The sequence below is a fragment of the Trichoderma atroviride genome, chromosome 5 (assembly GCF_020647795.1).
Source record: "Trichoderma atroviride chromosome 5, complete sequence".
Classification (NCBI taxonomy): domain Eukaryota; kingdom Fungi; phylum Ascomycota; class Sordariomycetes; order Hypocreales; family Hypocreaceae; genus Trichoderma; species Trichoderma atroviride.
In genome coordinates, this window is record NC_089404.1 from 2,145,387 (window position 1) to 2,169,918 (window position 24,532).

The window sequence follows — 24,532 nt, forward strand, 5'->3', positions numbered from 1 at the left end:
CTTTTCGCACTAGATCGGAGCGTAGACCCTACTAGGGGCTTTCCTGTTTCGTAGAAAGTCCAGCACCCGCGGGGTACTAACGGCTCGCCTGGAAATGCTTAGCCGAGCCAGGTACTGCCCATGTACCCCGCCGCTCCGAATTGCCGGACCGTATGCCAAATTTTTTTCTTTTTCTGCCGGAGCCGATTCCTTTGGTGCGTGACCTGACTCTTTTCAACCCAATTCTTCAAGACGTCCCAGTCATTTCCGACCAATATTTAAATGACTGGTCTCTTTCTTTGTTCTAGAATATCTCGTCGTTAATCGTCCCGCTTTCTTCATCCCCCTCGCGTACGACAATGGCGGCCGAAGCACAAGTAGCTGCGAATCCTCCAGGTAAAGAGGCCCCAAGTATACAGGCTTTGTCGACAATCCGGCTGACCACACTGGTGCATCCCTGTAGCTGATGCTGTCGATGACAACGCCATGTCTACTCCCGAGAAAGCTGTGGTTGAAGGGGAGGCGGAGGCGGAGGCAGAGGTTGATCCTGCGGCCGAAGGTATTTGCTCTGTGCCGCCAATTGCAGCCTCAAGGTCTAACAGCGTTGTGCTTGATATAGCTATTATAAACCTCACAATCGTCCTTCCCGATCCCGAGGCTGAGCGGATGCAAATTATGGTGGGCCTTGGAACAAGCCTTGACCCAATCATTGACGCTGTATTAATACAATCATAGGTATCAACCCAAGAGCAGGTCCACGAGATCCGACAGTCCATCATCGACTCTCCTGCGGCATTCCAGTACACATGCTTCCACCTCGAGTTCCAGGGCCAAAAAGTCAATGACTTTATTCCCTTGGCCGAGATCCCGGACCTTGGCACCGAGCCGGAATTTCACCTGGTACCGGACCCATACACCGAGAAGGAGGCTCGCATCCATCTGGTGAGGATTCGAGAGCTCATTGGCGCCGCTGGCAACCGCTCCGATGCCTCGCAGGGTATCCTCCCCGGCCTGTCGCTCTATGAGTCTGTGACCAAGAAGCTGTCGACCGAGGCCGAGGGCAGTGAGGAGCAGTCTCTCACCAAGGACTATGACTTCCAGGCCATTCCTTCAATCACCAGCCTCATCCCCGAGCCCATTGACCCGGCGCCCAAGACGGTCAAGATGGTGGCTCTCTCATCGTGGAACCCCCCACCATGCCATCTGCAGCAGCGGGGTCATTTGCTCTACATTGTTGTCACCACCAACGAAGGCGAACAGTACCAAGTCACTGCGCACGTGTCTGGCTTTTTCGTCAACAAATCCTCCAACGCCAAATTCGACCCCTTCCCGCGCCCCGCGCCCAAGGGCCAATCCGCTCACTCTCTTTTGAAGCTGATCGAATTGCTGTCGCCTTCCTTTTCCGACATTTTCAAGAACCTCCAGGAGTACAACAGCCAGCGAGACCCCCTGGCCACCTTCCAGATCACCAACGCTATCCCCAACTCGCCTTGGGCTGTGCCATCTCCCAGCTCGGCTCTTTGCACACACTCTCCCGATGTCACGAGACCCCAGGAAACATATCTGCTCGCTGGTGTCGACAATACCGACACCTTGCGCGACTGGAATGAAGAATTTCAATCCGCAAAGGAGCTTCCCAAGGAGACCGTCCAGGACCGAGTGTTTCGCGAGCGCCTGACGTCCAAGCTTTTCGCGGACTACAACGACGCTGCCGTAAAGGGCGCCGTACTGATTGCGCACGGAGACATTGCGCCGCTGAATCCTACAGAGACTAAGGATGCGCAGATTTTCGTCTACAACAACATCTTCTACTCTTTTGGAGCCGATGGCGTCGGCACCTTTACCTCGGAAGGCGGCGATGAGGCTGCACGTGTCGCTACAGGAAAGGATGTAGCTGGTGTGCAGATGGTGAACCAGCTGGATATTGACGGCCTGTTCACCCCGGCCACCGTCGTCGTTGACTACCTCGGAAAGCGAATTGTCGGCCAGAGCATTGTTCCTGGCATCTTCAAGCAGCGTGAGCCCGGCGAGCACCAAATTGATTACGGTGCGGTGGACGGAAAAGATGTTGTTGCCATCAATGACCAATTCACCACTCCTTTCGCCCAACTCTCCAAGGCCCTCAAGGTTAAGCAGCACCCTGTCTGGGACAAGGACGGCAAGCGATTCGATCTTGAGGCGAGCGTGGAAACCAAGGGATTGGTGGGTACGGATGGTCGTAAATATGTTCTCGACCTTTACCGAATCACACCTTTCGACATTGCTTGGCGAGAGGAGACTTCCACCGCGGAAGGTCAGACAGAACCCTCAGAGTATCCTCACCGTATGACGGTCCTGCGACCTGAATTGGTGGACTCATTTGGCCGCTACCGCATGAAGCAGTGGCTCGATACCGAATTGGCTCGTCGTGTTAAGCCCAAGGCAGAAGACGCTCCAGCTGAAGCTGCGGGTGAAGCCAAGGAAGAGGCCAAGGAGGAGGCCAAGGAGGAGACCAAGGAGGAGACCAAGGAGGAGACCAAGGAGGAGGCTAAGGATGATGAGGCCAAGGAAGAAAAGGACGAGGCTGCAAAGACAGATTCCAATGAGGCCGAACAGAACCAGCCCAACCTGGCGGATTTCAAATTCGGACTCAACCCCGACGCTTTCAGCGGCCAGGTTCCTCGCACTGAGGAAGAGAAGGCTGAGCTCGAGGCCGACGAGCAAGAAGTTAGGGCGGCAGGAGAATACCTTCGGGACCGCGTCATTCCCGAATTCTTGCGCGAGCTCACTGATTCCGACATCAGCTTCCCTATGGATGGCCAGTCGCTTGGCCGTATCCTGCACAAGCGAGGTATCAACATTAGATATCTTGGAAAGATTACGTCGCTTGCAGTCAACGACAGACTCCGCTGCCTGCGCGAAATCTGTATCCAGGACATGGTTTCTCGTGCCTTTAAGCACGTTTTTGCCATCTATTTGCGCTCACTTCCCGTTGTTTTGGCGCCGTCTTGCACGTCTCACCTCCTGAACTGCCTGCTCGGCCATCAGCTTAACGCCAAGCCTGTCGCAGACATTGACCAGACATTCCGCGAACTATACCCCGAGGCTGATTTCTCGTTCGAGACGGTGACACCTGAGTCACTTCGGGAACAGATTGAACAGCAGGTTTCCAACCGCTTCCGCTACGAACTGGGTGCCAACTGGTTCAACCAGCTCCGTCCCGTACAGCTGCTTCGTGATATCTGCATCAGAGCAGGTGTCCAGGTTCTAGCAAAGGACTACGTATTCGACAACGCCGCTGCCGGAGCCGCTGTTAGCCCTGCCCAGCCAGAGCAAGCCAACGGCGAGACCAAGGCCGAGCCCAAGATCGAGGCCAAGAGCAGCAAGAAGAAGAAGAAGACCAGAGAGAGCTCACCTACGGCCGCTACAGCCCCTGAAATCGTCTCTACTTTCACTCCTGATGATATTCAGAAGGTGGTGCCGGTTGTGAAGCACTCTTGCCCTCGAAGCTCGCTCGCCGAGGAGGCCCTCGAGGCCGGACGCATCTCCATCCTTCAGAACCAGAAGAAGCTTGGACAGGAGCTGTTGCTAGAGTCATTGTCGCTCCATGAGCAGATTTACGGTATTCTCCACCCCGAAGTTGCGCGAGTCTACAACAGCCTGTCCATGCTGTACTATCAACTCGACGATAAGGAGGTCGCTGTTGAGTTGGCCAGGAAAGCCATCATTGTTTCGGAGCGCACTGGCGGCGTGGACTCTGCCGAGACGCTTCTCAACTACCTGAACCTCAGTCTCTTCTTGCACCAGGTCGGAGACAGCAAATCGGCGCTGGCCTATTCCATCCATGCGCTGAAGCTGTGGAAGATCATTTACGGACCTGGCCACCCAGACTCAATCACCACGATCAACAACGCGGCCGTGATGCTGCAGGGTGTCAAGGCTTACCACGAGTCTCGGCTGTGGTTTGAAGAGTCACTGCGTGTGTGTGACTCCGTCTTCACCAGGCAGTCCATCAACTCAGCCACTCTGCTGTTCCAGTTGGCCCAAGCCCTCGCGCTTGACCACGACTCAAAGGCGGCTGTCAACCGGATGCGTGAATCCTACAACATCTTCCTCGCCGAACTGGGCCCAGAGGATAAGAACACCAAGGAGGCCGAAAGCTGGCTGGAACAACTGACTCAGAACGCCGTGTCGATTGCTAAGCACGCCAAGGACGTACAGGCCAGACGTATTCGTTCCGGACTCCGATTCCCAGCGCAGACAGCGCAGGCCGTGGGCGCGGCACCGCAGCGAGGAGCCACCCAGATGGATTCTCGCAGCATTGACGAACTCATGAAATTCATCGAGGGCGCAGACTCATCCAAGAGCTCTAAGAAGCGACCTGGACGCGGAAACCCCAAGCGACGAGGAGCGACCAAATAAATAAAACAGAAATAAAAGAAAAAGCCTATGAGCATACCACTTTGCAGTAGCAGGCATGATTTTACCGCTGATTCTCGAATATTGATCATGTATGAACGAGAGATGGCATAAGTTTCATGAACGGGTATGGGAAAAGGGGAGGTTCGTTTTGTTAAGGACACAAGGATGGCGGCTTAGTGGAAAAAATTCCTTGCATGTGCTGTTCATGAATGTATTATATAGTGTACAGGAGCATTCAAAAAAGAAGGAGGAAAAGCAAAAAAGGATTATATGTATATCTAACGTACCATATATAGGAAGGCGGGCTTCTTCTGGCATGACATTTAGAAGCAGACCCCTGGAAAAAGATAACCTCACTCATCACCGACACATGAAAAACAATCCATCTCTCCGTAGAAGTGGCTGCCAAATAGTAACTGCATAATGTGTAAATCAAATCGTCTGGCATACAAGGTATGTGCTCTTAAACAATACTGTCTCTTTTCTTTTCTTTTCTGTTTTCTTTCTCTTCTGTTGAAATACAAAACTAGACGTAACAGGCATTTCTGCTCAGCAGACACATAAAACTCAAATTCATACAATAGGTAGCCACCTTTCGTTAACCAGGTATCACACTCCTTCCTTACCAACCCATAAAACACCGGGGGAAAAACAAAAAGAAAAAATCAGGCCGTTGAGGCCAAAGTGTCCCGTCCTCATATAGGTATTGCCCCCAACTCGTACGCCTCCCTTCCCCAGCTTTCCGTTTTTACCCTTTAACCATTCCATATAAAAGTACAGACGAAGATAAAGATAGGGAAAAAAAATCACACACACACTCAAAAACACACAAAAAAAAAAAAAAAAAAAAAAAAAAAAAACACCAAAGCATACAAGAAAACAAAGACTGTTTCCTATTTTTCCTTGTCCCCTCAGAAAAAAAGTCAAAAACACCGTTTTTACGAACCGCCTTTTAGGGCAGCGCCAATTGAAACGCCTCTCCCTACCGGGGCGTGATATGCGCCTATACTTTGAAATCCCCTAAACAGAAGAGAGAAAATTCAGTTAATATCAAAGAAAATAAAAGAGAAGAAGATAATCATAACAAAAGACAGCGGACCAAATTCAATCTCAACATACCTCATCAAGTCAAATCCTTGCTCATCTTCAGGCTCATCTCCAGCATCTGCAGGCCCTTGCTGGCCCGATTTCTGAGGTCGGGATGGACTGCTGGGCGGTGACTTGCCGCCAACCGTGGGCGGGCTGCTGCTCCGTGTGGGCGCCTCCCGAGATGCTCTTGAAGGACTGACTTCGTACGGCGCCATCGGCTTCAGCGGCGTGCTGCCAATGTCGGCGTACTTCCAAAACGGCGCCGGCGAGCTTGTGGGCATGTGCTGGCTGGGCCGCTGCGCAGTGCTCGGGGGGCGCAAGCTTGGGATGCACTCGGGGCGGCGCAGGGGTGACGAATGACGGGTTGTCGTCCTGCAGATACGACGAGGTCAGCGTCGGCGACTGCGGGTGGAATCCGGGCAGCGGCGAGTCGGTTGTCGTTGATTTTCGCGCCCGGGGCAGCGGGCTGCCGTCGGCCGTCAGGGCCGAGCTGAGGCCGGTGTGGCGATCGTATGCGCGATCCGGCGTTGACTGGAGGGCGCGGCGCGACGATTGGGGAGGCGGCGATTTCAGCGGCGATCCTCGCCGTTTCTGCGCGGACGGGAGATCCCTGGCTAGCATGTCCTTAGGGCCATGTGTAATGTAATTCAGCTGGCTCGGCGATGACGGCACCGACGACCCTCTATGCCCGCCGCGGCCAATCTTGTATGCATTTCTAACCATTTCGTCGCGCGCGTCGGGCACAATATGCCATTTCATGCCCTTGCCGGGCTCGTCGGTGGTACGGGCGACCTTGTCGAAGGACTTGTTCAGCGACAGATTGTGCCGGATGGAATTCTACATTTGCACAGATCAGCATTTGGGTACTACTAACCAACAACACAACATGTCGATGCGACCGCATGGCTACTCACCTGCCAACCAGCCGCGTGTTGGTGGCGATAATAGGAATAACTACTCATGATGAAATTATAGATGCCGTTGAGATTGAGCTTGCCGTCGGGCGCATTGAGGATGGCCTGCGTGATCATCTGCGCATAGCTGTACTGGGGCTTCATGTGCTGGTTATCGTCAAGGCTAAGGTCTACGCCGCTGGCTCCCAGTATTCCTCCCGGCGTGCTCGCTGCGACCGGGGATTTTGTAATCGCTGCAGCGTTGCGGCCGTGGGACGAGGTTGGCGTGCCCGGTAGCTTCTGGTCTACCTTGACGGGAGAATCCAAGCCATGGCGGCGAACCTGCGCGTTGGCAGCCTTTGGTGTCCCGAGAACCCGTCCGCATCGCTGGAGGAAGGTCGGGTGGATGTGCAGTGCGCTCAGCTCCGACGGAAGCACAAACATCATCTCGACGTTGCCGATTTCAATCACTTCACCACTGGTCAGCGCATGTGATGTCTGGGCCTTGACGGGCTGGCCATCGACCTTTGCCCCGTTGCGGCCCTTGACGTAGAGCATCCACTTCTCGTCCTTGGAGTTGAACGAGATGGATGCGTGCTCGCGCGACACCATCTTGCTGGGGCCGAGGTCGATGTGCACCGCTTCATGGGCGGCATCAGCACCGCCGCCTGCCCCGCCATGCGACGCCTCCGGTGCGCGTCCGATGTGGACGCTGAGCTTGGTGATGTAGTATGTCCAGTCCTGCGCGGCCACCTTGGCATACGCCTTGACGCCGTCGCCGTTGGCCTCGTGGATGGCGTTGGAGTGGTCTTTGCTGGCCTGGACCGGCTGTGTCTTGAGCTGCTGCGTCACCTGCGCCACCAGCTGGTCGTCTTCGGCTCTGGACGGCGGCTCGGGCTCGGGCTCTGGCTCGGGAGCCTGCGATGCGGATGCGCCGTGGGCGTTGCTGGTGCTGCTGTTGTTGGTGTTGCTGATGTCGGATTGGGCTGGCGACCGGGCCCTCTTGCGACGCTTTGCGGGACGGCTGGGGGACGAGCTTTCGACGTCGGCTGCGGCGATTTCCTTGTCCTTGCTGCGCACATCGCGCCGGCCGCGCTGGCTTCTCTTGGCCGACGCCGGCATAATAAATGGTGCGTTTATTGTATTGTATGTATAAGTAAAAAGATGATGTTGTCGAGGTTCGGTCGCCCGTTGCGTTATCGTGGGTGGGCGGTTGTTATAAAAAAAAAACGATGACGATGGCGGCGAGCGAAAAGTTGCGAAACTTTGAAGCTGCGGAGATTCTCTCTAAGCGGATGGGAATTATATTTTTTCTCTCTCTTCGACCCAGCCTGTGGAAAAGCTAAAAGGCTATTGAAAGAAGGCAAAAAGTCGACGGTCCCGAGGTGGCGCATGCGAGGCCACAAAGCCTGGCGATCAAGTTTGTGCGCCCCAGGCTGGCATTTAAAAATGCTTTTTTTCTGGCTTTGGCAAACAGACAATGAATCAATCCAGAGGTGCCCGCCCAGGTATTTTTCAGGTGGCCTTGACGACAGAATCGCGTTCGCGTCGGACGACCCACCACTTAAGAACGGGTGGAACTTTAAAGTGGTGAAGGTACCTGGGTACTTGTGCTGGCCGGTATCTCTGTTAAGTTTCCGGTCCACGCAGGCTTGTGCGCTATCGGCGGTACTTGTGAGGACGTTGCGGCAAAAGTCTCTGCGGTCGCCCAGCTACCAGCTGCAGTGTCAGTTCCCCATACGGAGCCGCGGAGAGCCAAACAAGCCAAGTCGGGCTGGAATTTGATAATGGCAGCACGTCTTGAATTTATCGAGGCCGCCGCCCCGGGCATGGATGCAGGGACAGCTGCGCAGGAGGCGCTGAGATGGACCTGTCTTTGATCCCTTGATCCCTTGATATCCCTTTGAAGATGTGCACTATCCCTTGGAGCAGTAATACATGTAGCGGTACTTGTAGCATCCAGTGCAGGCCACGCCAAGGGCAGGCCTTTGATGGAGGGGCAACGCCGCTTGTAAATCATACAGTAGGGCGTCACAGGTATCACTTCTAGGACCTGCTCCGTGTAAGAGGTCTACAGTACGGTACTGGGTGCTGGGTACTGGGCACTGGGCACGAGACACTGTAGAATTGCCGGACCCTGCCCCGGCCGCTTGTTTGTTCCTACAGATTCGCGCCTCAACCCTGCCCTGCCTAATGCTAATGCCTCGTCCCGTTGACGAAACAGCAGCGCATGGCAACGGCGCACATGCCCAGGGCACTGACCAGGTTGGTGAGACCTGGACCTTGACCTTGCCTTAGCTGTGCAAAGGCCTGACATGCATATCATCCTTGCTGCTCTAGCGCCGAGCAGGCCTCCGATGCGGCGGAAAATCGATTTTGCGGCTGCGCGCACGGGTGCTGCGAAAGCCTGATCCTGATCCTTGGTGCAGCGCCCGGCTAGCATCGATTCGCTGAATGCTACAGAATAAGCTAAGTTGGTTCATTCTTTAATTTTTGGGCGTGTTTTCAAACGGGCGGCGTCGGCAGTTTGTTCACCTGCCGCCATCTGTATTCTGCATACTGCATACAACATCGCTGTGGAAAAGATCCCTCGTCATCTGCTTTTCGCCCTCGAATAGACTTTGCAGGAGTCAGGCGCCTCTTGCTGAATCCGAAATCCCGACGCTCGACGATGCGATAGGGCTGCCCAGCCTCAACCGCGACACACCATGGCTAGCGAGCAGGTCTACGGCGTCACGCCGCCAATCTCCGTCAACCTCCCGACCGAGGCCGAAAAGCGCGCAAGCGATGCGCTCAAGGATGAGCTTCGACGCCAAAAGACATTCGAGAGCCCGTCAGAAACCGACAAAAGGCACGTTCAAGCTCGGATAGTCGCAACAGCGCTGCTTGTCCTTTCCCCCCCCTTTGGCTGACTGGTTGAGCCATCCAGGTGGAAGGTTCTCGATTCACTGCAGTTGATTTGCAACGAATTCGTGCGCAAAGTCGCGACGGAGAAGGAGCCCAAGAACGAAATCCTCATCAAAAACGCCAGGGGCAAAGTGTTCACGTACGGCAGTTTCCGCCTGGGAGTCTTTGGCCCTGGCTCGGATATCGACACGCTCATCGTCGCGCCCAAATATGTTACTCGCGAGGACTATTTCAAGTACTTCCCGGACCTGTTGGTCGCGATGGCGCCTGCAGGCGCCATAACAGACCTGACTGTTGTCACGGATGCCTTTGTGCCAATCATCAAATTTGAGTATTCCGATATCAGCATAGATCTAATCTTTTCCAGAATCATCCAGAAGCAAATCTCCCCGGATTTCGCCGACCTTAAAGATTCCAGCCTATTGCGCGGTTTGGATGAAGCTGAATTGCGATCTTTGAACGGCACAAGAGTTACAGATGAGATCCTTGCTCTTGTTCCTGAGGAGGCCACATTCAAGCTTGCCCTACGAGCCATCAAACTATGGGCGCAGCGTCGAGCCGTCTACGCGAACATTATGGGTTTTCCGGGAGGCGTCGCCTGGGCAATGTTGGTGGCTCGTGTTTGCCAGCTGTATCCCAAGGCCGAGACGTCAGTCATCGTCAACAAGTTCTTTTTGGTGATTGGCCAATGGCGATGGCCGCAGCCCGTACTGCTTAAGCCCATAGGCAGCGGTCCTCTCCCAGTCCGCGTCTGGAATCCCAAAGTATGCATGCATTGGAAAGACTGCTCCTAGCCCGTCCATGGGACATGCTGACGCGGTTGACTGCTAGGTTTACAAAGGCGATTCATTCCACCTTATGCCCGTCATTACTCCAGCGTATCCTTCCATGTGTGCGACGTTCAACATTACCCGATCCTCGATGACCATTATCCAGCGCGAGCTGCGACGCGGGCTAGAAATCTCCGAGGAAATCATGGTTGGCAAGAGACCGTGGAGCGACTTGTTTGTCAAGCATACATTTTTCACGCAAGGCTACCGATATTACATCTCCGTCGTCTCTGCGAGCAAGAACAAAGAAGCGCACAAGGTGTGGTCGGGCTACGTGGAGTCCAAGGTCCGAATGCTCGTGCAAAAGCTAGAGCAGCATTCGTCCATTGCGCTTGCGCATCCGTTCAACAAGGGATACGACCGGCGACACCTTTGTAAGAACGATCACGAGATCGAGCAAGTGCAGGAAGGAAGCCTTGAATTTGTTATCAAAGATGAGGGCAAAGGTCAAACGAGCGAAGAAAAGAACCCTAAGCTCGAGGAGAATCAAGATTCTTCTGCGCCCACCTCTCCAGTCGAGGTCTACACCACCACTCATTACATTGGTATTGAGCTAGAAGAGGGTACGGCCCTTTCAACCCCCCCTGCCTCTGCACTTTGTTTTTGTTTCTTGCCATACTTGGAGATTCCATGTCCTTGTGATGCTGATTTTGCAGGCGCCAAATCTCTGGATCTATCATATCAAGTCGATGAGTTCAAGGTCCTATGTACCAGCTGGAAGAAGTATGAAGATGAACTGCGGCCATTAGTGTCTCTGGGTGTACAGCACGTTCGAAAGTAAGCCACATTGCCTCCGCTTTTTATTGGTCGAAGAATATTGGTTGATAGTTGGCAAAGTTTCAATCTCCCAGACGACGTCTTTGAAGCCGGAGAAACGAAGCCCCAAAAGAAGAGCGCTAAAAGCCTGGCGAGCAAGAAGCGAGGCCCGACAGAGGTAATACGATCGCATCGACTATCCCCTCCGCGCTGTGGGATGCGATTCCTCCATCCAGTCTCCTAAGCAGGGACAGAGCGTACTGACTGGTTGATAGGACAACACCCCGCCAGCGAAGAGACAGCAAGCTTCAGTTGTAGCTGCTGGTTGACGAGAAACGACATACAATGCTCGCGGTTCAAACCTCCATTTCCGTTTGGACAAGTACTTTCCTGAAAACTCAAGCTGACGTTAAGGAAGTGGATGAATCTTTTTTTCTTTCCCTTCGTCGTAATTCCCGCTAGTATTATCTGGAAAACTCAGCGTACACGACCGGCCAAATAGCTTTCCAATCCCCCATTGTTTTTGCTTTCTATTTCTTTGACTTTTTACTCTTTTTTTTCTTCTTTTTTTTTGCATTGTCCTTGTCTTATTTCGTACTCGTCCATCCCTGAGGCGGGCATACGAAGTACATAATAAAACGGCGCCTAATCTGATCTTAGCAGGGCGATGATAGCGGGCAGCTGCGGCATCACCACCTTATACCGCATATTCTACGATTCCGTAGCAAATAACCTTCGGTCGTATCTACACTGGCTCAAGGGTCCTCTGGGGTGAAACTACCCTTGTTCTTTTTTCGTTCAGATTTGCATTTAAGCCCGTAGCAGGGGGACTAAATTTAGATAGGTAGATTTGGTTGCCATGAATGCAATTACTTTAAGACATTGAAAACTGGCCGGGAATCTGTAAAGTGTGCGAGACATCAAGTCATATTAAACCTGCTCTTGAGTCGGCAAGGGAGTGTCCCTTAGTGAGCTTTTAGAGTACTCAGCTCAGTCCCCCCTCTTTTTCAAAGGAAAGCCAAAGACTGCGACATTGCAAGCCAGGCCCTTTTGTCATCATAGACTGTCACCAGGTATTGTCATCATAGATCGTCATCATCCAAATCGCTGCCGCTGGACCAGTCATCCTCATACGCGGCTCCCAGCTCGGCCAGGCCATTCGCCAGATTCTCCCTGTCCTCCAGCGGGATGCTCAAGGCTACCCGCGATCGCAGATCCTTCATCTTGTACACAATCGAGCCATCTGAAGCAAGAGACGTGTAGACGGCAATGTTGTTTGCGTCTTCAACATCGTAGTTGTATATTGACGGGAAGCTGTCAAGGAGGGGGTAAAGGAGGGAGGTTTCGTAGCTGTATTTCACTTCACGGTTAACATTTTTTTTTTCTCTTTCAAGTTACACTCATCTCATGGTGTAATTAAACAAACTCACTTTCGCACGACCGTGTTTCCAATAATGGGCCGTTGGTTTGCCGCAGACTCATCATTCTCATTGCTTGAGCCGTCCGGCCTCCGCATGCCTGACAGTCTTCCAAAGGCTCGACTGCTGCTGCTCCCTGTCTTGAGACCATCTTTCAAACTTCCAATTTGCGACAGATCCATGTCCGGACGCTCACCCGACTCCAAGGCCGCAGGTCCCACAGACATGCGCATATTCGCAAGCGTCTGCCGGCCAGACACATTCAGACACTCGGCCATGTCTGCCAAACTCACAGGCTGGCTTGTCCCATCCAGCCGTCGCCGAGAGGGCAATGAAGCGCTTTCCGCCGCCGTAGACAGAAGCGCAGAGACATTCCACGCCGAAGTGTAGTCCATCCCAACGCCATTCGGAAGACGTCCCTCCGGCACAGCAAGCGGCACCACCATACTCGCCTGAGCACAGACTTCATTCAGACTCAGTGCCGTATTCGCCAGCCTCAGCCGTCTCTTCTCCCTCGCAACCGTCGACGTGGGACTCTGCAGCCCCCAGACCCAAATACACGTCTTCGGATGCTCATCCCTCAACGCCTCGAGATACGAGCCCGCAAAGCCGCCCCAGGCATCGTCCAGCGTGGTGTACACCTGAATCCCTTGCATCTGGTCGCACTCCTCCACAAACGGCCTCCAGTCGCGGTCGACAATCTCATCCTGCTTCTCCAGCGAGGCAAACAGCTCCGTGCCCATCGAGTGCCGCTCAAAGGGCATGATGCTCGAGTGCAGCTCAAAGTCGTAGAGCTGCACAAGCGACTTGGGGTGGTAGTAGACACGCGAGAAGTCGGACCAGTAGCGCACGTCTGAGGCGGCGAGCTTGGAGGCTGGCTGGATGCCGGCGTCGAGGGCCTTTTGGTAGTCGATGGCTGAGACGGCGTTTTCCTTGTGGACCGCTGGTTTGCCGTGCCTGAATGAAGTTTATAAGAAACAAGAAACACTATAATGAGTTTGATATAAAAATAAAAACTCACCACAGAGACGCCACGGCTGCATCCTCACTCCGCGCATCATACATGGGATTCATCTTGCGCAACGACCCAAACCCGCCCTTCAAGTCATACACCACCGTCCGCGGCAGAAACGTGTCCGAGCCATCCTCACCTACTCCCGCTCTAAAGTGGACGTTGTGGTCGACATGGCTCTTTTCGTCTTCTGAATAGGTAAAGTACGACTCTTGTGTGTTCCAGAAGTGGGTGGCGACGTAGTTGCTGAGACTGCCCAGCTGCAGCGTCACAATCTCACGCATGGCTGCTGTCTATATGAAGGATTGATGCTTTGACAAAGAAACAAGATGAAGAATGGTGAGTCAAAGGACCATTTTGGCTGGTAAATCTTTTATGTGAATTGTAACTATTTGACTGAATTTTTGGAGCTCTCTCAATAGCTACAGGGTACGTTGATGGGTGCTGACTAATAACTGTCATCTTCTGATGCCACAAATCGATCACGCATCGTCTCTATTAAAATGCTGTTGTTGATATCTATTCACTTAGAAACTAGTAGTTGTTAACATAATCTTTTAGCTACAGCACAAATCATTGAGTAGGCTGTGTCATGACTGCTGCTGTCAATCATATTGGATTGTGCTATCAGAGAGGGGTACGAAAACAAAGAAGCGCACATATAGACCATGCCTGTGAAAAAAGAGTAGATTATTATTTATATATATAGGAGCCGTCCGCCTCATAACACGCTTACAATCACCGAGGCCTGGTTTTTACAACCTTCATAGTACACAAGTCTCTCCAAAAGAAACTGCAACACTCGAATGGGTCTGGACGTAAATGGGTTAAACAAAAAACAAGACAAATGACAGAAAGGAAAAGAAAAAGAAAGGAGAAGAATTTTTGGCTGCTCCCGCCGACCGTACCATCATACAAGTCATTCATTTCAACATTTCGACGCCAAACCATCCGGGCGAGCAAGCCATGATGTGACAAACCCAATAACACCAATGCTGCTGACGAGCTCAAGCGTCAGCCTGCTGTTACACTTGATCTGGCCGGCTAGCCCCAGAAGCCCGAGTGGATCCTGGTGATGGGGCACTACTTCATCACGCTTTGACTTTTTGCTTTTCTGGCGCCTCAGTTTCTGGTTGACCCTTGCCAGCGGCATGTTGTTGTTCATCGTCATGCCAGGCCCGAGCATCGGCACTGGCAACTCTCCAAGGCGCTCTGCTTCAAGGCTTTGCCGCAGGCTCTCTGCCCAGCTCGCCATCTCCAGCGGCCGGTCGTACTGTTCCGGCGAGTATGAACGTCCCCATAACGAAGGGGAATACGAGTACAAGCTCATGGGCTGCCGACAGATGAGGGCTGTCTGCGCCGACGAGGTGATTGCCGTCTGCCTCCGCCATCGGACGCATTTGAGGGAGGCGGCATGCCGTAGTCTTGCGCTTCCATCGTGCGACATGAGCTGCTCCACAAGCCTACTGAGATCGGTAGAGACGAGTGGGCGCACATATTCTGAATTCATGAGTACACTGGCGTCCATTACGTCGTCGTCAGAATCGGATATACTCGAGACGGCATAGATGTCAGAAGTCTCAGAAGACACCCCAGGAGCACGGAACGAGAAGTACTCCACGTCCTTTTCACGTAGGTCGTCATCGATATACTGCTTGCAGGCCATGGCCTGGTCATTGTTGATTTCATCGGCACGGGCTAGCAGTGGGATGACATTGGTCGTGTTCTGCAGCAGCCTGATTGTTTCTACGTCTGAGGGTTCAGGTCCTGTAGCGTGGTCAGATTCAGGTGGTCTCGAGCAGTCATGACAAATAGAAAAGGAGCAGGGCAATACCTGTGTGAGGCAACATGTACAAAACCGCATCTACAATAGGCTCGGTCCCGCTGCTCAAGAGGTTCCAGAGGTCACCATCACTGATTGGCCGGTTCAATAGGGGGGAGAAGCTGCGATTCAACGTAGCGGATTGCTGGGTGGGTGCCTTGAGATGTTTGCGGCGGACAGTCTACAAAGCAGAGGTTGCGGTCAAGCATCTCGTCCATGGCCGAGCTTCTTCGTCTCGATGCAGTAGACTGATCCAGCTCTGCCTTCCACCACGGGTAAGGGCGGGTGCTCGCATATACTTCTGACACCTCGCCTTTATTGTGATTCGATACGGGGTCAACATGAACAATATGCTCGCTGGATTGCGCAATGGCTGTGATCAGAGTTGACTTTCCAATACCTTATCAATATTCCAGTTAGCATATACTTGGGCGTGGACTGTGCCGAGGCGGAGGACATACCATCTGGGCCCGTCACCAGAACCTTGAGCTTTCCCAGCGACTTTCCCGTGGTTGAAAAGGGTCGCCGACGCGGAACCGTCAAGCTGGGCATGATAAGCTGAGGCGTATGACTTCCTGCGAGATCCCCCATAGTATGCGAATAAAGGCCGATGTCGCCTTGGTGAGGGCTGATGAGACTTAGAGACGAGCTGATTCGGCTGGCGGACATGGAGTGGACCGGCGAACTCAGTGGCGAAGAAGCCGAGCTGATGACAGACTCGGGGCCTGTAGTCCCCAGATTCACCGGCGTCATGGGCCGCGAGAGATCGTGCGGAGTCTCGCCGCCCGGCTGAGATGACAGGGACGGCGAAGGCCATGATATGGAGGTTGATGCCGACATGTTGGATCGGTGGCCACTCTTGCCGGCCCGCTGGCTGGTTTCATAGTCGCTCTTGTAGGGGAATCGCTGCGTGTGGAAGCTCATCTCGCCCAGGTCGCTGATCGAATCCTCCGTGCCGACCATGTACGTCATGGCAGGCATCGTCGCATTTGGCGTCAAGCTGTCCGGTCGCCCACGATGGGCTGATGCGCTGCCGCTCGCCGGAACCGGTCGCATGATGGCTGCTGGATGCTGGATGCTGGCCGCTGGCGATGGACCTGTTCGCTGCGTAGATGTCGGACAAGGCAAAAGGTGCGGCCCGGAGAGGAGGGCTTTATATCTCGACGCCCGGCACCGTGAAGATTTACAACAGCAGCAAGCGACTTTGAGGACGGCTGACGTGGGATTTAGCCTTTGGGGAGACTCTTGGTCGGTGTTTTAACGCGACGGTGCAGCGTCGAGCAGAGGTATGGAGTACCGTCTCACCGAGTACTTGGCATGTACCCGGGTAAAGTGCTGTGGTGGAGATGCGCGACGCCGGCGAGCGGGGAACGACCTACGGCTACATTCCGCGTCGTACTCCATACTTGTCATTTGTTGGGAGCACCGCTTGCCATCGCTCTCAAGGCGCCTGTCACTGCTGTCACTGCTGTCACTGCTGTCACTGCTGCTGTCACGTCACTGCTGCTGCTAGATGCTAAGGCAGCTGTAGTGCACTACAAGCGATTTACATGTACTCTATCATGTAGATGATGCCAGCTGCAGGGAACCTCTTGCCCCAAATCTCATACCGCAACACCAGGCCCGCGCCGGTAATACCTACGACTTGCGCAAAGTACTGATGACACCATAAAAGCTCCGTGTCTCTGCATGATGCATCTAGAGGTCTGCCAGCTCGCACCCCGTATTAGGAATACCCTCCTTTAGGCTCTCGCTGGAATGCAGGCACCGCACTCTAGATAGACTCGCCGTTATCTAAGTGCATATCGCAGATCCACTGTAGCGGGGCAGCCTAGTCCCGTCTCTGTCTATTCCCGTTTCGTGCTGCCAGCTCGCCAGCCTCTTGGGGGACCAAGACAAAGGCTGCTCGCTCGTTGTATTGACTCATCTGCATCCAAGCAGACGAGCTGTCCGGTAGCAGCAAGAAACACCACCGTCGAAATGGACGGCAAAAGACACCCCAGTTCGTTCCAGCAGCTGGAGAAGCTCGGAGAGGGCACATATGCGACTGTGAGTGGTTCTTGGTCCCTCTTCTCCCATTCTTTCCTCCACCACCGAATCGCTTCCCGAGCGCCGTCTTGCGATCAAACGCAATGAATCTTGGCTAATCTCCATTTCTTTGCATTCATGCTGCTAGGTGTTCAAAGGCAGGAATCGCCAGACTGGCGAGCTTGTTGCGCTGAAGGAGATCCACCTCGACTCCGAAGAGGGAACGCCTTCAACCGCCATCCGAGAAATCTCTCTTATGAAGGAGCTCAAGCACGAGAATATCGTTGGGCTTCACGATGTTATTCACACCGAGAACAAGCTGATGCTCGTCTTCGAGTACATGGATGGCGATCTCAAGAGATACATGGATACCCACGGCGAACGCGGCGCGCTGAAGCCAGCAACAATCAAATCTTTCATGTACCAGCTCCTCAAGGGAATCGACTTTTGCCATCAGAACCGGGTGCTGCACCGAGATCTCAAGCCGCAAAACTTGCTCATTAATAGTAAGGGGTGTTTGAAGCTGGGCGATTTTGGTCTTGCTCGCGCCTTTGGCATCCCCGTCAACACCTTCTCCAACGAAGTCGTCACCCTGTGGTACCGTGCGCCGGATGTCTTGCTCGGCAGCAGGACATACAACACGAGCATCGACATTTGGTCGGCGGGATGCATCATGGCTGAAATGTACACGGGACGGCCATTATTCCCTGGTACGACAAACGAAGACCAGATCGTCAGGATATTCCGCATCATGGGCACTCCCACGGAGCGTACGTGGCCGGGAATCACGCAGCTGCCAGAGTACAAGCCCACGTTCCACATGTACGCTACCCAAGATTTGCGGAGCATTCTTCACGCCATTGATCCCACCGGCATCGATTTGATCCAGCGCATGCTCCAGGTTCGGCCAGAGCTTCGCATCAGCGCTCACGATGCTCTGCAGCACCCATGGTTCAATGACATCGTCCTTCAACAGCAGCAGCAGCAGCAGCAGCAGCAGCAAGCTGCTCTCCAGGCGCAGGCGCGGAGCTTCCAGCAGACGGTGCCGTCCCAGGGCTTCGACAACAATTATTAGCACAATAGATGGCTGCGCGCGCTGCGCGGCTGGACACCATGAGCAGGCACTACACACGGCCGAACTTGGCCATTCTGTTTTGATTGGATCCTTTCGTTGCCTCTTTTCTGGCTGGCGTTGAATACAGCATGGTTATTTATACATAAAAAAAAAATGATGGCTTGCGCTGTACCAGAAGACGGAATGACATGGCACACTCAGGCTACACTGGATGATAATACCAATAGCGGAAGCATCAGCAAAAATTAGAGCGAGGCGGGGCAAAATATTTCATCTTTATAATAAGAAGCAAGATATTTTGAACTTAAGCTCCATGACAGAAGCGGCGAGGTTTTTGAGATTTTACCAATTTATTTGTAGCGCTTGGATTCAGTGCCTATTGACAAGACTACCATCTACGGGGCTCTTGAATTTACGTTTGTTTGGCTCCTTGGACCACGTATCCGCGAGGGCGGCCGTTTCGTCCTCGTCGGGAGCGAAGCCCATGCTCAGCCTGAGCTTCTGAATTTCATCACGAACCGCCTTTGCAACGTCAATCCTGAGCTGCACGGCCTCGGGATCGTGTTTGAGGAGATCCGGATCGCCGCTTTTCTCAACCAATCGCTTCCAGGCTGTGCGATAGTGGCCAAACAGACTTTCCGAATCGGCTGGCTTTCCAATCATTACCCGGATTCGCTGGCCAATGCGCGGCAGGAAACGTGGAAACCCTCTATCCTCGGGCATGATGTCCTGTGTGCCGTGAATGAACATGGGGACGAACTCGGGGGCCGGCTCGCTTTCGAGAATCAGGCGGGACACGCCCCATTTGAAATAGCGCAGGGTGTTTTCGGGATTCTGGTGACAGCAGGCTTCGGGGAAGATGTGGACCCAGGCGTGGCGGTTGGCTGCGTATATGGAGGGAGAGACGAAGGAGTCTGAGCCGTTTGTAGAAAAGGTCACGTCGGATGGTTTGATGACGGACGAGGGGCTGGAGAGAAGCTTGACTGCTTGGGCTATCGTGGGCTGGTAGAGGCCTCCTTGCGGCGAGTGCCACAGTCGATGCGTCGGCAGCACCTGGCCATAGCTGAAGAAGGTAGAAAAGAAGCGGTTTTTGAAACAGATGTCGTGGGCACCAAGGCCCCATCGCAGATTCTCGACGTCGACGGCGTAGCGCAGCGGGAGAATCCCCCATATTAACGGATCATCGAGTCTAAGCAGTCAGCGACTTGTCAGAGGGGCAATTGTAATTCACGCTGAGACGCCATACACGGAGACGTGGTTGCAAACAGTCAAGAGGCCGCGGTCACGCTGGCCATTTCTGCGCCGGTCCAGCACGCCCAGCAGGTTGTCCAGGCCGGTCACCTCGACCTTGTTGAAGCAGTAGAGAAAGGCCCGCGATGCAGCCCCAACGCTGCTCATCACCGCCACCGAGGCAAGCCGCGAGGGCCAGCCCGGCCGTGATGTGGGAGTTGGGGACGACGACATCTCCGGCGAGGAAGTGATGCTGCTGCTGCTTCGACCTTTAGCCCGGGATCCAAGTTTCCATGACGGGCCATTGTTGGCGAGTAGCACTTTATGGAGCTTTTTTTTTTTTGGTCGTCCCTAATTTTTTTCTTTGGTTGAGGCTTTGCCCCGCTACCGGCCTGGGCTGGAGTTAATTCGGCAGCGGCCGTGTCCAGGGGTCTGCTGCCAGCGCTGGAATAGCGCCCAACGCCTCGAGCACAGGCCCTCCATAGGGAGCGTGGTTGGGATCAATAGAAGCTGGACGGTGCCTTGGCAGCAGAGAGCTGGCGCTAGTGAAGCCGCCAGTCAATGTCCAATCTAGTCCTAGATGGGTAGTATCGCTACTTACTTCCGCAGCATCTTGATTTCTCTAATAGCATTGACTTTTTGCTTCAGCATCTGTAATACTACCTTATCGCCGGTGTTTCTCGATCTCAGGTCTCTTGTTGAGTTGCTTATTTACAGCAAGAATCTCTCCAGTAGCTACAATGTCACATAGTATGTCATTTCACTCTTACACTTTGGATGCCGCAGCTACTAGAGCTTCCATGCCTTCAAATTCCACAGGATGCATCCGCAGCTGACCATGAACACGTCCGTCTCCAGGCAAAAGAAACACCACCCGCCCCGTCTTCACCTCGTACGAAAGAGAGCAGGCCAAATCGAACTGGACCGCAACCTCCGCCCAGCTCAATCGAGATTCATTCCTGCCCTTTGGCTACTGCGGCCTCTGCCTCGAAAACGCCCGAGAACCGGTCTCGTGTCCGCGAGGGGACATTTTCTGTCGCGAATGCGCCCTGGCGAATCTCCTGGCGCAGAAGAAGGAGCTCAAGCGGGGAGAAAAGGCACGGCAAAACGCTGAGAAGGAGGCTGCCAGGATCCAGGCTATTGGTGATGAGGAAGAGCGGGAGCGGGCGATTCGCGACTTTGAGATGACGCAAGCTGGGTTGACGAATAGTGCTCTCAAGAAAAATTCAATTGCTTCAACAACAGCTACAACGACAGCTACGGCTACGGCTACAGCTGCGGCTGAAGATGGAAACGAAGGCGCGGTTGTTCGCGCCGGGTCCAAGAGGAAATTTGCCCTTGACGCAGATGAGCTTGGCCGGATAGCAGAAGACGACAAGGCGAGGGCGAGAAGAGCCATTGAAGATGAAAAGGTGCAGTAAACAAGAATTCTACTCGTTTTTATCCAGATGCTAACGAATAATAAACAGGCCGCCAAGCCTACACTTCCTTCGTTCTGGACACCCTCACTCACACCAGACGTGCGAAACAGCGACCTCCCGCCAGTCACAAAAAAGGCCAAAACAACGCCCACATGCCCGGCCTCTTCAGAGCACCAACCCCATTCTCTATCTCTACAAAAACTGTTGACGATACGGTTTAACGAAACAACAGACGACTCCACAAAAGAGACTCACAGAACCTGTCCTTCATGCCTCAAGACCCTCTCCAATGCCCTGAACCCCGTCATGGCCGAGAAATGCGGCCACGTCCTGTGTCTTAACTGCGTCAAGAAGTTTCTCCTTCCATCAGGGAAGCAGCAGGCTAAAGAGGAGGATGAGGCCCCCCGTTGCCTGCTTTGTCTGCAGCACACCCGTCGCCGTCACGACCAAGCACGGCAAATCCTCGAGCTCAAAGGATGCTCTACCGACGGGGTTGGTCAAACTGAAGTCGGAGGGAACAGGCTTCTCTGCTCGTGGATCGCGAACTGTAGAAAAATCAAGTGTTGCTTTCCAATGCTGAACACCATGACCGATAATCCGAGATACAGTTAATTTCTGGCTTGGATTAATTATCCAGAGAAGCAATTGCTGAAGATGCACTGAATTGCCCCCTGGCTCTATTTATCGGGCCGAGCGAGCTTCTATAAGCAGTAGAGGTTGTATCCTAGCTGGCATCAGTCCAGCGGATATCGACAACTTCTCATCAAGACAATATTTCGGTAAAGTCTCCTCAGAGAGGCCGAGAGATGCCAGTGCACTTCGCCGCCTAGGTCCTGCGTCTATTTACACTACCATATGCCTGATAAGGCTTTGATTATGGCTTAAAACCACTGACTTGAAAGTCTTGGATGTCTTTATTTGCTACTTACAATGCCTTTTGCTTGCGTTTTCGTAGCTCCATTCACGTCGTATACATTAAGCATATCATCTAATGTCACCTAATCAGCGAAGGGAACCGAATAGACCGTTTGCAAGGATAATTCTTATTTCTGGCTACAATCTATGTACTACCGATGTTGTTCATCGAGATTGCCTCTCGCAGCTCTTATGGCCACAAGCGAGGAACAATAATAAGTAGATAAGGCCAGGATGCCCGATTTGGATGTAGTTGGTGAATCACTGCCTACATGAATTGAAGGATTATAATACCTTGTTTCTAAATACAATCATCAAATATGCTGGGCATCTTCATGAATTGAAGCTACTGGTTGCTACCGAATAACATTCACCATGTTTAATACGGCTTCAAAATGTGGAAATGTATTTATCAAGAGTGTAGTGTATTCAGTCTAACACTATGCCGAGAGTACCGCAAATATCGGGTCCTTCTCTTCTGGTATATCATGTGCATCAGCCCAATGGCAAAGTAAAAAAAAAAAAAGAGCAACCGTCTATCCAAAGGGTTGGTGTATGCAGTAAAAGGTCCGTAAAACAAAAGACCGTGCCATATAGGAGGCTTGAGCTATGTTTCAATGATTGCGTCGGGGCAACAGATAGCAAGAAGGGAAGAAAAAAGGAAATCGAAAAAGAAGAACCCGGGATTGTCGTTACAGTCATAAAAAAAAAAAAGCCTATTTCCTAGCCCAAAAACCATTCCCTGAAATGGTATGTTACCCAAAAGGAGAGAGAGAAAAAAAAACTATAGCGTTGTAGAGAAAGACGTATAAAAAGGGGGGGATATAGAAAAGACGCCTCACGCCTTAGCCATGCTCATGTGCTGTTTAAAATTCGCAAAGGGAAAGGAGGAAAAACAAAGACATCGTCTTTATCCACGACTTGCCACCGAGGCCTGTCTCTGTGGTGGCGCAGGCATACCAAAACTGGCCTGCCTCGCTGATCCCGGGATGGAGATGGTTTCCAAGTCTTCGCCAGGAGCGTCTTCATTCTCCACCAAGGCAGATTGGCTCCCAGGCATTCTCTGTGCGCCAAAGCCGGTGACCTTGAAAATGTTTGTGCGGCCTCCATTGGTGGCCATTTGAAGCTGCTCATGAAGTCTTGCCAGCTGGTACTGACGCCTGATGGGGTTGAAGACGGGTTGTGGGATCAGGGGTTGGGGGTTCCAGTGAGCCAAAGCATTCATCACGGCGCCGGTTTCCTCATCAGAGTCCACCGGGCCGTTGTTGGCATCATCGTCATCCTCAAGAGGAGCGTTTGCATCCAATGCGGCTTCTGTAATACCAGGGCTTGATTAGTCTCCGCGCGCAACCGGGCAAGATTCATGGTTGAAGAGAGGCATACTCTGCTGCTTAGCTTGATTCTTCTTCTGGTAGGCGGCCAGAAGCATGTCATAAGGTAAGGATCTACCTGCGACAGCACGCTTTGCTCCCATGGAGTGGCTTTTGCAAGTCAACGAACGGGCACAAGGCTGTCCATTGGGCAGGATAACACCACATTGTCGCTCCACGTCAACAGGTCCTGCAGTCAGAAAGGAGAAGAGGGATTAGCAAAAGTCAAATAAAGAATGCCAATATAGCTGAGGATTTGTCCCAGTCAAACCTACCCTTTGGTTTTGGAAGCTTGGCTTTTGGCTCATCCTTCTTCTTCTTAGATTTGGGCGCCTTCTCCGCCTCAGTATCCGCTTTCCGCTTCTTGCTGACCTTGTCATCGCCTGGCTTCTTGCTGGCGGCCTTTTTCCCGGCCTTCTTGTCATCTTCGTCGCTATCTTCGTCCTTGTCGTCATCGTCATTCTTCTTGGCTTCTTCTTCCCGCGCTGCCTCTTTAGCTCGCTCTCGCGCCTCGCGGGCCTCCTTCTTCCGCTGTGCCTTTTCCTTCTTCACCTTGAGACACGCCGCAACGTGTGCCTTCGCGGCTGTCTTGAGTATGCTCTTCTTGCAGTGCTTGCATTGCTGCAGCTCAGGGGGGTCTTCCAGGGGCCGTCCGGTAGCAAAGGTCTCGCGTGCCGAGTCTTCTAGCTGGTTGACAACCGGACCAGGGGACACTGCGGCCGACGCTGGGGGGTTGCTGCCCTTCTTCTTGTCTTCTTGCGCTACGTCAGCATACCGACTTGGACTTGGCTGGGGAGAAGGGAACATGTCTCGTACCCTCGACTATGCTGCCGTCCATCCAATTCCCCGGCTTGTTGTGCTTTGGCGCCGACTTCTTGAGCTTGATGTTTCCATTTTTGGAGTCTTTCTTGGATGCCACTTTGATGGTTTGATCTGCGCCAAAAGGTATCAGATACATGGGTTAAGAATAGCTGCCCACAGGCATCGTCTCCAACAGCCAGGGCTGCCCACCTTTGCGCGATTCTGCCTCCGGCGCCATGATGTAAGCGGCACTTTGACGGGTCGCTGCGAGCTCGGGACTTTTGGCAGGGCGTGCAGCTTTCGCTCACACGGCGAGATGGAGAGGTGGATGGATTGGAACGACTGTAGTTGATGGATTTGATGATGACCAGACGTTGGGAATTGACAGTGACGCCGCAGCTGATCGCGAGGCTGATGTCCAAGGCACCCAATTTCACGTGTTGGGCGAGGCGGGAAGTGTAAGAATAATATTCCGGCGATCCAGGAGTGCATGCAGGTACGTACTAGCATCTGACGCTAGGCCGGCTGACAGGCACCAGGAGCTTCAATTAGAACTGCAACCATTGTTTCCATCATAATAGTGTT

The 24,532-nt window shown here is 53.1% G+C and overlaps 10 protein-coding genes across 12 annotated transcripts; 4 read left to right on the forward strand and 6 right to left on the reverse strand.

The window, feature by feature from the left end:
* Nucleotides 1-137: 137 nt before the first annotated feature.
* TrAtP1_009903 (uncharacterized protein) lies at nt 138-4,748 on the forward strand. The gene is made up of 4 exons (XM_066114487.1): nt 138-375; nt 443-538; nt 599-657; nt 715-4,748. The coding sequence occupies exons 1-4, from the start codon at nt 339-341 to the stop codon at nt 4,378-4,380; spliced, it is 3,858 nt and encodes a 1,285-aa protein (XP_065970583.1). The 5' UTR covers nt 138-338; the 3' UTR covers nt 4,381-4,748.
* Nucleotides 4,749-4,839: 91 nt separating this feature from the next.
* On the reverse strand, nt 4,840-7,886 carry TrAtP1_009904 (uncharacterized protein). Its single transcript, XM_014093731.2, has 3 exons — nt 6,384-7,886; nt 5,500-6,306; nt 4,840-5,400 (listed from the first exon to the last, which is right to left on the reverse strand). The coding sequence occupies exons 1-2, from the start codon at nt 7,482-7,484 to the stop codon at nt 5,533-5,535; spliced, it is 1,875 nt and encodes a 624-aa protein (XP_013949206.2). The 5' UTR covers nt 7,485-7,886; the 3' UTR covers nt 4,840-5,400; nt 5,500-5,532.
* Nucleotides 7,887-9,070: 1,184 nt separating this feature from the next.
* Nucleotides 9,071-11,184, forward strand: TrAtP1_009905 (uncharacterized protein; the record flags this gene model as incomplete). Its single annotated transcript, XM_014093730.2, has 6 exons — nt 9,071-9,213; nt 9,292-10,033; nt 10,101-10,662; nt 10,756-10,876; nt 10,937-11,033; nt 11,131-11,184. 6 exons carry the CDS (start codon nt 9,071-9,073, stop codon nt 11,182-11,184), a joined length of 1,719 nt encoding a protein of 572 aa, XP_013949205.1.
* TrAtP1_009906 (uncharacterized protein) lies at nt 10,755-13,660 on the reverse strand. Its single transcript, XM_066114488.1, has 3 exons — nt 13,295-13,660; nt 12,286-13,230; nt 10,755-12,205 (listed from the first exon to the last, which is right to left on the reverse strand). The coding sequence occupies exons 1-3, from the start codon at nt 13,567-13,569 to the stop codon at nt 11,938-11,940; spliced, it is 1,488 nt and encodes a 495-aa protein (XP_065970584.1). The 5' UTR covers nt 13,570-13,660; the 3' UTR covers nt 10,755-11,937.
* A 553-nt stretch (nt 13,661-14,213) lies between these two features.
* On the reverse strand, nt 14,214-15,135 carry TrAtP1_009907 (uncharacterized protein; the record flags this gene model as incomplete). The annotated part of the gene is made up of 2 exons (XM_066114489.1): nt 14,214-15,052; nt 15,120-15,135. The coding sequence occupies 2 exons, from the start codon at nt 15,133-15,135 to the stop codon at nt 14,214-14,216; spliced, it is 855 nt and encodes a 284-aa protein (XP_065970585.1).
* Nucleotides 15,136-15,196: 61 nt separating this feature from the next.
* Nucleotides 15,197-16,163, reverse strand: TrAtP1_009908 (uncharacterized protein; the record flags this gene model as incomplete). Its single annotated transcript, XM_014093728.2, has 2 exons — nt 15,197-15,507; nt 15,569-16,163. 2 exons carry the CDS (start codon nt 16,161-16,163, stop codon nt 15,197-15,199), a joined length of 906 nt encoding a protein of 301 aa, XP_013949203.2.
* Nucleotides 16,164-16,996: 833 nt separating this feature from the next.
* Nucleotides 16,997-18,210, forward strand: TrAtP1_009909 (uncharacterized protein; the record flags this gene model as incomplete). The annotated part of the gene is made up of 2 exons (XM_014093727.2): nt 16,997-17,156; nt 17,284-18,210. The coding sequence occupies exons 1-2, from the start codon at nt 17,088-17,090 to the stop codon at nt 18,208-18,210; spliced, it is 996 nt and encodes a 331-aa protein (XP_013949202.2). The 5' UTR covers nt 16,997-17,087.
* TrAtP1_009910 (uncharacterized protein) lies at nt 18,109-20,047 on the reverse strand. The gene is made up of 2 exons (XM_014093726.2): nt 19,457-20,047; nt 18,109-19,399 (listed from the first exon to the last, which is right to left on the reverse strand). Exons 1-2 carry the CDS (start codon nt 19,672-19,674, stop codon nt 18,580-18,582), a joined length of 1,038 nt encoding a protein of 345 aa, XP_013949201.2. The 5' UTR covers nt 19,675-20,047; the 3' UTR covers nt 18,109-18,579.
* Nucleotides 20,048-22,146, forward strand: TrAtP1_009911 (uncharacterized protein). Of its 2 annotated transcripts, none has more exons than XM_066114490.1 (3): nt 20,048-20,190; nt 20,260-20,852; nt 20,910-22,146. In XM_066114490.1, the coding sequence occupies exons 2-3, from the start codon at nt 20,625-20,627 to the stop codon at nt 21,471-21,473; spliced, it is 792 nt and encodes a 263-aa protein (XP_065970586.1). In that variant the 5' UTR covers nt 20,048-20,190; nt 20,260-20,624; the 3' UTR covers nt 21,474-22,146. The 2 variants fall into 2 exon arrangements, with proteins under 2 accessions (XP_065970586.1, XP_013949200.2); XM_014093725.2 differs by having other exon boundaries at nt 20,299-20,852.
* A 26-nt stretch (nt 22,147-22,172) lies between these two features.
* On the reverse strand, nt 22,173-24,413 carry TrAtP1_009912 (uncharacterized protein). Of its 2 annotated transcripts, XM_014093724.2 has the most exons (5): nt 24,158-24,413; nt 23,963-24,079; nt 23,422-23,898; nt 23,160-23,336; nt 22,173-23,090 (listed from the first exon to the last, which is right to left on the reverse strand). In XM_014093724.2, the coding sequence occupies exons 1-5, from the start codon at nt 24,183-24,185 to the stop codon at nt 22,687-22,689; spliced, it is 1,203 nt and encodes a 400-aa protein (XP_013949199.2). In that variant the 5' UTR covers nt 24,186-24,413; the 3' UTR covers nt 22,173-22,686. The 2 variants fall into 2 exon arrangements, with proteins under 2 accessions (XP_013949199.2, XP_065970587.1); XM_066114491.1 differs by having other exon boundaries at nt 23,422-23,901; nt 23,963-24,413.
* Between the last annotated feature and the right edge of the window lie 119 nt (nt 24,414-24,532).